Source organism: Saccostrea echinata, unplaced genomic scaffold (genome assembly GCF_033153115.1).
Source record: "Saccostrea echinata isolate AGI-Se365-2 ecotype Australia unplaced genomic scaffold, CSIRO_AGI_Sech_v1 ptg000006l, whole genome shotgun sequence".
NCBI lineage: Eukaryota > Metazoa > Mollusca > Bivalvia > Ostreida > Ostreidae > Saccostrea > Saccostrea echinata.
In genome coordinates, this window is record NW_026889755.1 from 14718527 (window position 1) to 14730639 (window position 12113).

The window sequence follows — 12113 nt, forward strand, 5'->3', positions numbered from 1 at the left end:
GGCAAATTTCTGCTCGATTATAATGAGCGACTAGTCCTCTGCATTTTTAGAGTCTAGTGGGGATCAGACCAAAGTACACAAGGTTGAGGTTAAGTTGTTCTATTTAGCTATCTTATTTTTACTCCTGAGCTTCTAGGAGACAAGCAGCATGAATGAAATATGAAGATAACGAACAGTATAGTCAAATTAAAAAGTCCAACTAAACAATAATATGAGGATTGGTCAATAAATTATGTCCTGAACTATTTGCAATAAAAAATAAAAGTCAGATGTTCGTATGCTTTCTCGCATGATTAGATCTTTAATCAACTGATAACTGTTTACGTGACCATTTGTTTTATCACATAATTTTAATTTGAGACACAGCATGAAAATGACTGGTAAAGAATCAGTAAACAAGACTGAAGTAGAGGCTTCAGGAAAGCTGCTGTAAAACTGTAAGAGAAATATTGACCGAAATGTGTGAAGTTTACGGGAACCAATGTTTGTCATATAGCCATATAAGCAGGTGGATTTCAGAATTAAAAAAAAAATTGTAAAATGGGGATCAAAGATGAATCCCAGCCTGGTCGACCAAGAACAAGAACAACAAATGCAATAGTAGCTAAAAACCTTGTAACTAATGATGGTTGATTGACTGTTAGTCACATAGCTAAGTTAGTAGGCATATCTTTGGGGACAGTTCACACTGTTTTGAAGAGGCAATTGATACTGAAAAAAGCTTAGCGCGAGATGGATACCACACATTTTGACAAATGAACAAAAACAACAACAATAAATATCAAAACAATTATTTAAAAAAAAAAATCAATTTACTGTAATGATCGACGTTTGTCAGAACTTCTAGCAGGTGATGAAACCTGGATTCATTACTCTGAACACCAATAAAATGTGGTTAACGAAAAGAGCAAAGCGCAAAGAAATTGTTACTTGCATTTTCTTCAATAGTAGTGGTCTTGTGGCTCAGATTCCTGTTAGGAATGGTCGTTCGATTACTGGACGAGTCTACAAAGAAGAAGTTTTAAAAAAAAAGTTGAAAAGGTGTATGAGGAAGAGACCAGAGTCGGGCATCCTTTACATCAATCTTCACGACAATGCTTCAGCACACACAACACGTATAGTAAAAAGGAGTTTTTGAAGAAAGAGAAGGTTATTGTTTTGCCACACCCACCTTAAATTATTCGCCAGATCTCCCGCCCAGTGATTTTTTTTTCTTCTTCTAAAGTTAAAAAACATTTTTCAGGATATATAATTCAACTCTAGGAATTCCATAGGATCTGCCATATATCAGTATATGAAACCCCAAACTGAGTATAAAAATGTATTTAGGAATTGGATAAAAAGGTTAAAGACGTGTTTCGGTTAAAGGAGTGTATTTTGATGGAAATCATTCAAAAAAAAATTGACCGGTGTTTTTTTTTCTTGTTTTTATCTGAACACCGAGGACATAATTTATTGAACAGTCAGTTCCAGGTGAAACAATAGTTTCAAACGATGATTTCAATTATTTTTTTTTTGTACTGATTTATTTTAAAATGGATAAATTCTGGTTCTGTTGCATCGAGAGCGAAAGCAATTCTTCCAACCTACTAATACTTTAATATACACATGTACTTGTAATTGCATTTAGCTGTATCCTTATTATCTTGTAGGTGTTTATTATTTATGTGAAGCATTACTATGTTTAAGTTTGGTTAATAAGATAAGCAGACCTAAATATTTGAATTTGATATGTTATTTCAAACTAAATATAGCATTTTCCTATGTGCGTAACTTTGTAAAGCCTGTCCAGCTGTGATCAGCCGACCAAATCGTGGACATTTATACTATAAATGTTTCGTACACATGCTTCCTGCAGATCACACGCCAAACACGCCCATCTGCTTTCCTTTATTTGACTACTAACGATACTAACAACAAAAGAAAATGGCCTTAGTCGTTTTACTTATGTTGCATTTTATTAACTTGTGATATATATTTTGAAGAATCTAATTATTTAAATTCAAAAAATTAGAAACAAAGTTTATACACTGAGTCTGTTACATTTCAATCATGGGCGCTATTAAAGACTATTAAAGACTAAAGATAACACATCTAGGTTAAAAATAGTGCGTTACATTTAAATGGATCATTTGCCTTCATGTGCGATTTCAATATGTATTATTACCTTTATACATGTATCACCGGGGAAAATAAGTGTAAAAACTTTCACCGGCAACAATGAAACATAAATATGCTAACGATGAAATAGCATTTTATCATAACTTAGGTCGGTAGGGCGAATTCTGGAAATCCAAAAACTGCACCCGAACAATCCGAAGCCTAGGACTTGACTGATTAACAATGTTGCATGTAACATATAAATAATAAAATATAAAAATGACAATTAGCACAATTCTGAGCATGAGTGACAGATGGCTTAGATAGAATAACTCATGACATGTTGAGTAAATCGACTAAATTGACACATTTTGAGTTACATGGTAATAAGCATAATTAGTCTTTTATGTTGTTTTAAGTAAATACAGATAATTAAAAGTATATTTCGAAGTCAGTTAAAACATGTCATTAAAATTGTTTTTATCAAAAATCACACCGTGATACATGTATATCAGACAGGCTGTATTGTTCGTTTGTTTGATTCACTGTACAAATAAGTTACCGGTAATTGTATGCAAATAGAGAGGGGGGATAGAGAGAAAATATAAATTTATACATTGTGTTTTATATTCCGCAAGTCTTCTTTTACTATTGTATTGAAAATTTAAACGGAATGTTTGAATTTAAAAGCCACTATTCAAATATTTTAAAACATGATTGTGACGTAAACCTTTTGTTTGTGTTGTCCATTCTATAGCTTAATGTTGAGCTAACTCCTCAAACAATCCATTAAGTTACCTGTAAATTTCCATTCTTTTTAAGAATGGACAGTTTTTAAAAAAGAATGGACAGTTAAAACAAACAGAATGGAGAGTTAAAGGTAAACTTTGGAATGTGTTCAAAAGGTAAGCAAAAACAAATACATTAAATAATCTTTAATTCACGTGTAAATAACAGAAAGAGCGCGGAGATCTAAGTTAATCTAGAAAACAATGTCTGTAAAGGATCCACTTGATTTTACCCTTTTAAATCCATAAATAATGCACATTATTTCAATACCCAAAACTCAATTTTCACAAAACTTGAATTCAAATGACACAAAATCACATTTGACTTTTCGGAAAAATCATTCCCTTGAGAATTCATTTTAAGATAGAAATACGTCTAATGTTAAATCCTCCACCCTGAAAACAGTTTGCACCATGAACACTACACTGCTGCAATTAATATTTCCGTAGAAAATAATTTAAAATGTAACATTTCCAGATTTGATTTGAAATACATTTTCAGGTCGAAGATTGGCCCATGGCTAAGCCAATATTCAGAACACAGTTTGCATCTCACCACTACACTGCTGCAGTTAATATATCCTAAAAATTAGAGAATTCAAATAAACATTTCCAGGTTTGATTCGAATTTGATTATCTGTATCGATCGGAGAAGTTCACTTTTGGGTCAAAGTTTGGCTAATATTTCTTTTACTCATACTCTTCCGTTTCCAGATCCAAATATCACCAATTTTATGCATATTTTGGTTTATTAGATTTTGATTTTGTCACATATTCTCTCCATGTATGGAAAACAGGAAACATGCATGCCTTTACAACGCAAACTGTAAACTGATTTAGAAGCATGGCATACTTGAATAAATACAAGTATCTCCCAAAATCCGCCTGTAATTGTCCATATCTTAAGACAAAGACATTTTGTTATTTGCATCTGCAAACACAATGGTTATTTAACAAATTGCTCTGCATCCCTAGCTTACCTATGACTGTCCATTCTGTAAACAATGAACTTGTCATTGTATGTGTGCTACCTGTCATATCTGATACCAGTTTTGTACTTTTTTTATTTAATTTTCAGAACAAAGGAAATCATGTTTTAAGTAGGAGAAAGGCCTCAAACTGTCCATTCTGTGAGAGAAAGAACTAATCTCGGGCCTACGGCCCTCGATTAGTTCTTTCTAACACAGATTGGACAGTTTGAGGCCTTTCTCCTTTACTTGAAGTAAAAACTGTCTTAATCTTAGACTTCAAAAAAGTTAATGAAGGCCGTGCTATCAAATCTATAAATCACTGCTTAAAATAACAGATACCCTAGGTTAAAAAAATTAAATACTTTATTGAAATATTTTTAATAGGATCTGGTTCTAATGCGTTGCATATTTAAAAAGAATGGAAAAAACATCAGCCAGTGAATTTCAGAAACCGAGTTCAGAGTCGACATCTGGTGAGGATTATATAGAACTGGGATCTCTGCAAATGCCTCAGTGTAAAGTCAGTGATAATACCTATTCAATAGTGATATAAAAGTCTATTTAAAAGCAAACTGCAACAACAAATCAACAGATTTATATAAAACATTATTAGATGTTTAATAAAGAAACATACATGTATCCAAAAGATAGTGGGTTTTTTCAGAAGTGTGAAAATTTGGTTCAGATCAAAATCACATGTGGTTTCTTACTACAATTCATTTGTGTTTAAAGAAAATTCAGACTCTTCCAATTTTAAGGCGAACGAAAATGATTTGAACAGTGTCTATTTAATGTAAAATTTAAAAATTTAAAATTTACATCATAAAATTTACATGTACAAAACACTTAAGTGAAAAGTATAACACATGATAAATTACATTGTAATAAATTTACAGAACATGATATTTCCATGCATCCTTGCGACAAAGGTTTGCAGAGGAAAGCAGAGGAAGTGCCAAAATATGAAGAAAATTGCCCAAGTAAGTTACTTTTGGACTTTCATCTATATAAAGATCGAAATATGACATTTTTTTTTCGTTTCAAAGGTATACCTGATCGAATCTTTCTAATAAAGAATACAGCAGATGGCAATAATGAAGTAAATAAAAGCATGTGTTTCGTAAGCTGTGAAATTTAGAGTTATTTATTAACCCACTTCCTGATCTGAAATTCTTAATATTTTACAATGAACTCAACTTTCTTGTATCAAATATAAATTATAAGACCTATTTATTTTTCACTTCATTTTGTGTTTACATGGGAAAAATGTACTTATCTCTAGCTGAATTTAATGGACTTTTTAAAATGATTGTGAATTCACGGCATATCACTTTTGCAGAAAGAACAGGTGTCTCATTAAACCTAATTTGTTAAGTCGGATTTTTAGGTTATATTTGGTCATAATTATTAATGAAAAATGAACTTGTTAAAAAAAATAATAATTTAAAGTTAGGGAAAAGGAATCATGCCATAAAATGTGGCTGCATTTAAAATTTTTACCTCTGGCTCAAGTGCCATATAACTTAGTCAAGCTTACGTTTGGGTCTCTGTCTCACTTTCACAAAAGGAAATATTGTGGAAAAGTGCAACTGAGATCAGGTATGAGCTCATTTAAAAGCATGACCCTGGAAGCCGGAACTCCTAACAGACAAATTGTTGACTAAAATTAAACTTTAAAAATATCATTGATACGGAAGGGTGTATATGTAGGGTCCCGAGTATGTTGAGAAAAAAATCGTGCCTAATACTTCGTTATATTTGAAACAAATGAAACTCTAGTAATAATAGGATAATAATCAATTAATATTTTGATTTTTAGGAGTTGTTTGTGTCTTCAGATCCGGAGAAAAAGAATGTGAAAAAGAATTAAAAAACACAATGTATCAATTCAAAAAGTGGACTTTCCTCATGACAGCAAAGGAAGCTAAAGATATTCTTAAAAAGACGTTAGAAGATATTCAGACAGAAATTAGACTAAAAATAGCCAATTCCTGTTGTGCAATTGAATATTTCTCAAGATGTCAGGAGAAAAATTTCGAATCCTGGGTAGAAAGATGTTTCCAACTAACAAAAATGTGTTTCAGGGATTTAGAATTGCTATCTGTTAGTGGAGAAGTGAATGCAATCCAAAACCTTTCAAAACAGATACAAAAAACAAATGAAGATCATTTTATTTCATTATTCGAGATGAAGGATGTTTGCGGCATTTTCCTTCTTGGAAGAGGAGAACAAATTATTGATATTATTTTAGCCTCGCAAGCATATTTAAAAAACACCATTATACAAAGACCCGAAAAGAATGAAAACATTGCATATAAGGTAATAGACATCTCTTCACTGCAATGTCGTGTAATGGCAGCGTTTAATGGAATAGAACAGACAAGAGAAAATTACCCATACCTGAAAGTTTATCAAAGTGGTGAGAATGTCAAGATGATTGGAAATGAAAATGACTGTGCGGGTGCAACAGAATTTTTGAAAACCAATGCCTGGATGAAGGATGTTCAATATGAAAGGTGCAAACAGTTTAACGGTTTTGAGTTTTTTTTTAACAGAGTAAATGTGCAAGCCTTTATTGATGGTAGAATAACGAAGTATGCTGGTACATGGGCAGTTACTAAACGTACCGAACCTTTGAACAATGAATTAATTTTCATATATGGAAAAACTAGACCCGATGTGGAAGGGATATTGAAAGTTATCTTAGAATCTATCAAAATAAAAAAGATTTCAATTACCTCTTCAGCATGTACAGAGGAAAATATACAAAGATGGAAAGCGTATGCCGAGAAACTTGAACAGAGTTTTGGGGGCAAATTTAATTTGCAAATTAGCCCAAAGAAAGACCCAGGCCTCGTTGCAAATTTTGTCCTCACTTCCGACCTTGTAGATGAGGAAAGTTTAAAGATACTTGTAAATGAAGTCGAATTAGGAATACCAAGAAAGGAAAAGATACCACTAAAACGAAAACATTTTATTTGGCTTCAAAAATGCTATCTTAATTTTTTGAAAACGGAAGCCAAGAAAATTGACATTGGTATAAATTTTGTTTCAGAAAATAATGAAGTTGAAATTGCAGGTCTTTCTTCAGGTTTGACGGAGATGAAACAGTTACTCAATTCAATTTATATGAAAGAACAGAAAATATTGCTCCCCTTTGCAGCTTTACCTTCTAAGGTCACAGATTTTCTAAGGGAAATCCGATGCTGCTTTCAATACAGTCCATTTAAAACTTCAATATTGTGGATAAAAGGAAATACAGGAATTGTCGTATACAAAGGAGATTCTGGAACAGACTGTCTCTATACTGATGTCAACGTTAAGCCTGTAGAGTCTGACGAAAAAGGTAATGAACATACATGAAGCAGTTTAAAGATTATCAGATTTACTTAAGACTAAATCACCCACTAAATTAATTTAATTAAAAAAACTCGTAATTTATAGAATAAAGACACAAAGAATGGGAACATTTGCAAAATTCTTAAAAGAAAAGTTCGCTTAATATTCTTTGGAATTATTGCTTTTAGATAAATGTACACTATTTCAGCGAGCTTTGCAAAATTTACACATTTGGTAAGTCAATTGCAAAATTGTTGCTTTTTGGCTTTTTCGATTGTCGTTTGCCGTCCGTTATCTTTTGAATATTTTTGATGTTTGTTATGTAGCTATCGTGTAATTTTAATTTGATTTGGTAGAAAATCATCTGACAATCACATTATATAAATACTGCATGAAGTTGAGTGTAACATTGAAAATTTTCACCCCAAGAGAACCATTGTCAACCGATTCGCAGGCAATCGAATACAGAATTTGTTTTATACAAATACATATTACAATGAACCTTGCGCGCATAAATTCTGCGCAGCCAATATTGTTTTTTGAATATCACCTGTCGTCAAGCAATGTCGACTGTTGTTATGCTGGAGGGCGTGGCTTCATTGTTCAGCGGATGTTTTTAACAAATGTTTCTCGACGAATCAGATTCAACTAATTTACATGAAAGATAATATAAAGAAATACAATCTACAAAATAATAATATGTTTGCAGGGCCATGGTTTTATATTGAGAATATATTATGCCGTTGAAAATTGTCTTTGCACGAAGAATTGTCAGACATTATGTAATGCATGAAGATTATGAACTGTAACTCTGCAAGAAAATTGTAAAATGTATGTTCTTGTTGGCGAAGGGTTCTAACTAGGATTAATAAGATGCATTACAACTTTGAAGTTCTTAATAAATGTATCATAAGTGGACAAATTATTAGTGTCAATTATTCTCAAATAATAAATTTCATGTTTCTCAACATTAAAGTTGGGAAGATTGGGCATATGCTCTGAAATGAAATATGGAGATAACAAACAATTATAAATCCCAAACGTCCATTGAAACAATACAAATTGGGAGCAAGGCAAACGCGGACATCTAAAAACATCAGAGGTGGGATCAGTTGCCATGAAGGAGTAAGCGTCCCCTGTCGACCGGTCACACCCGCCGTGTGAAACTCGTGTTCAGGTTAAGTCACTGCTTATGCTCCACTTTTTTCAATCTAATTGCATATATAATCTTTTTGATATTATATATTTTCAGATGTGGTTGTTGAATGGCTTAACGACGAGAAAACTGCACAATTGAAATTTCCATTATGGCGTGGAGGGGGGACAAGAGAGAAAAATCAAATTAAAGAAGTTTTGCAACTGTTATTTACCGAGGTTAAAAAGCAGAACAAAAAATATGTAGCTTTTGACTTGCAAAATGTGTCATTTTGGCCAGTTGAAACTTTTGTTGAAAGTATTATTGACTGTGTCCCAAAACCCCCAGAAGGCCTCATAATTTGGATCAGTCACCCTGATGAAATTACGTTTCAAACTGCCGTTAACTGCCTAAAGGAAGCAGAACTCACCAAGACTGGGCGAAGTATTAAAATTGCCAAGTTACTTTCTGAATGCTGATTAATTTTGAATTTTTAAAAGTTTTTAATGTCAAATTAATTTATTTTTGTTAAATAGTGAGTTACACATGTTAAGTGAACAGTGTGAACTTTGCTTGCTTAGAATTATTTCAGAAGATAAAATGATCATTGTGAAACATAGTAACTTGATAATGATATATTCCTATTTTCCAGATATGAAAAGTTCTAAAATTGAGTTAAAAGTCATCAAGGGAAGGATAACAGAACTACAAGAAAAGGTATTTTATATCACACGAACCAGACAATCAAGTAAGGCAATACTATTCATATGCAGAAAAAGAATCTTATACCACTGTAATAGGAAATAAATGTGTTCTTAAAAAAAAAAGCTACATTGAGTATATTTCCCATTAAAGGTAGATAACTAAAAAAGTAGAATTAGAAAAAAAAAACAAATATAGAAAGGAAAAGGAAATGATTGCTTGATTGATTGTTTATCGACGAGTCTGTAATATTTCAGCCATATTTCGGCGGATAATTTAGTTTTTAGCTCACCTGAGCCGAAGGCTCAAGTGAGCTTTTCTGATCAAAATTTGTCCGTTGCCTGTCGGCGTTGTCGTTGTCGTTAGCTTTTCACAATTTCATCTTCTTCTCCAGAACCACAGGGCCAATTTCAACCAAACTTTGCACAGAGTATTCTTGGGTGAAGGGAATTCAAATTTGTTCAAATGAAGGACCACGCCCTCTTCCAAGGGGACATAATTACAAAATAGTGAAAAATTAATGGCATCTTTTAAAAATCATCTTCTCAAGAAGCAATGGGCCAGGAAAGATGAAACTCATGTGGAATCATGGTCAGGTAGTGTAGATTCAAGTTTGTTCAAATCATGACCCCTGGGGGTAGGGTGGGGCTACAATGGACGATCATAGTTTTACATAGAAGTGTATAGGAAAAATCTTTAAAAATCTTCTTCTCAAGAACAGCAAAGCCATGATTGGTCATATTTATGTGAAAGCATCCTCAGGTGATGTAGATTCAAATTTGTTCAAATCATGACCCCCGGGGGATGGTGGGGCCACAATGGACGATCACAGTTTAACAAAGGAGTATATAGGAAAAATCTTCAAAAATCTTCTTCTCAAGAACAGCAAAGCCAAGATTGGTCATATTTATTTGAAAGCATCCTCAGTTAGTGTAGATTCAAGTTTGTTCAATTCATGACCCCCAGGGGTTGGTTGGGGCTACAATGGATGATCAAAGTTTTACATAGGAGTACATGTATATAGGAAAAATCTTTAAAAATCTTCTTCTCAAGAACAGCAAAGCCATGATTGGTCATATTTATATGGAAGCATCCTCAGATAGTGTAGATTCAAGTTTGTTCAAATCATGACCCCCGGGGGTAGGGTGGGGCAACAATGAAAGTTTAAACTTGTAAGAAAAGAAGCCACAGTTAGTCAAAGAAATATGTAAGCATCCTTAGTTAGTGTAGATTCAATTTTGTTCAAATCAAACCCCTCAACACCCCCCCTTTTTTTTTTTAAGTGTAAGTCGGGACCACTTATGCATGTAAGCTTTTCAATACTGAACTGAGTTTTGCTTTTTTTCTAGCCACAGTGCTCAGGTGAGCGATATGGCCCATGGGCCTCTTGTTATAATCGGTGTTGAAAGGTTTTGGTTTCTCTGGCGGCCCCCAGTGAGCCTACTCTTTTTCGAAATCCAGAAAAACGATCTTTTACGTGCCAAGGGGATTGTAATCCTTGACACGGGGCACAAGAAATAGTGAACTGCATGCATTTGTAAATATAATACGTAAAGTAAAGTTGAAGTGTTTGAGGTAGCATTGACAAATGCAATGAACAGATGCAGGATTTTCGAAATGGGGGTGCTTAAAGAATATTCTACATAAACGTCAAGTACTGAAAAGGTGCATAGTGGTGGTGGGAGGGGGGAGGAGAATTAAAAAAAAATGAAAATTTTTGTCAGTAAAAAGATATCTTTCATTTCATCTCATTTCTTCCATGTTGTTTATAGGCAGCATTGCATAGTTCAGCCCCCCCCCCCATCACAACAGCTTCGAATTATTTTATGTATTGTAAACGATGCATTATTATGTATTGTAAACGATGCATTGATGCTTTTAGGTGGATGTGATTGTAAATACAACGTCATTAAGCTTAGATATGACAAGTGGAGCAGTTTCAGCGTCCATACTAAAAGCTGCAGGCGATGGACTGAAATCAGAGATAGCTCAAGTTCCAGCCGACCGCAAAACTGGTCAAACAATTAGGGTCAATTATGGGGATGTTGCTGAGACCTTCGGATACAGATTGAATTGTGAGAGAATCTTTCACGGGGCCCTTTATAAGTGGAAGGATGATCAAGAAAAATCATTAAACGTAAGTAAAACATTGAAATAAATAAAATTTTGATGATTTATCCTTTAAAAATTATTTCATATTTCAAATAAAAACAACTCGTATTTTTTCTCACTAATCAGATAGATATAGCCAAAATGGCCTCTCAGAATTTTATTGTAATCAATCAATCGTTAATGGCGATTCTCTTATAAAATTCTGAAATACATGTCCTCTTGGTTAAGACCCTTGAGGGCCAATTGTTTAACAAATATTTAATATTAATTCTTCTCCTGGATACTCAGAAGAGAAACAATATACATGATGGTACTTAAACAATAAAATGTATTCATTTCTTTGTAAGCATGTGAATTGATGTTGCAGCTGTTAAAAAAATATGACCCGCATAAGTGAGTTACCGATAAGTAATTTTTTTTCTGCAATAACTGCAACACCAATTCCCATAATTACAAACAAAGAAAGGCATTTTATTGTTTAAATTTATGTCTTTATAAATAACTATTTAAATTAGGATTGAGTATGTCACAGATTGTATTATTGATATGTACATCTTTGTATGTTTCTTTGATGGACGAGTCACTGCTCAAGAAATCTATATAGCTGGCTTGCTTAGCGATGTTAAAGTATTTATAAACGATCGTGGTTTTCATATGATGAAAAGAGATAATATTTAGTGGATGCAAATATTATACCATATCCATTTACAAAAGATTTATGTATCATGGTTCAACTCGAGCCTCGATCAGGGGTGGGTCAGTCCATCACATATCTAAAATGAATTACACAACTACATTTTTAACACTGTGCATCTATCAGACAAACTTTAAGAGTTAAGATTATCAACGACGTAATCTCTGCCTAAACTCATGAAATATTTGTCCAGAATTCTAGGTAAAGCTTTGTTTCAATTGCTAATTTGGTGAGGTTCTGATGATATTAAAATAATTGTGAAGGTATACTAA

At 33.1% G+C, this 12113-nt stretch overlaps 1 protein-coding gene across 1 annotated transcript in view; it reads left to right on the forward strand.

Moving 5' to 3' along the window:
* LOC133180424 (uncharacterized) overlaps positions 1-12113 on the forward strand; it is a 42761-nt gene that overhangs the window by 16827 nt on the left and 13821 nt on the right. Inside the window, exons 3-7 of the mRNA XM_061314954.1 lie at positions 4756-4839; positions 5679-7205; positions 8451-8777; positions 8986-9050; positions 10918-11172. Coding sequence (XP_061170938.1) covers positions 4756-4839; positions 5679-7205; positions 8451-8777; positions 8986-9050; positions 10918-11172 — 2258 coding nt within the window. The remainder of the gene's footprint in view (positions 1-4755; positions 4840-5678; positions 7206-8450; positions 8778-8985; positions 9051-10917; positions 11173-12113) is intronic.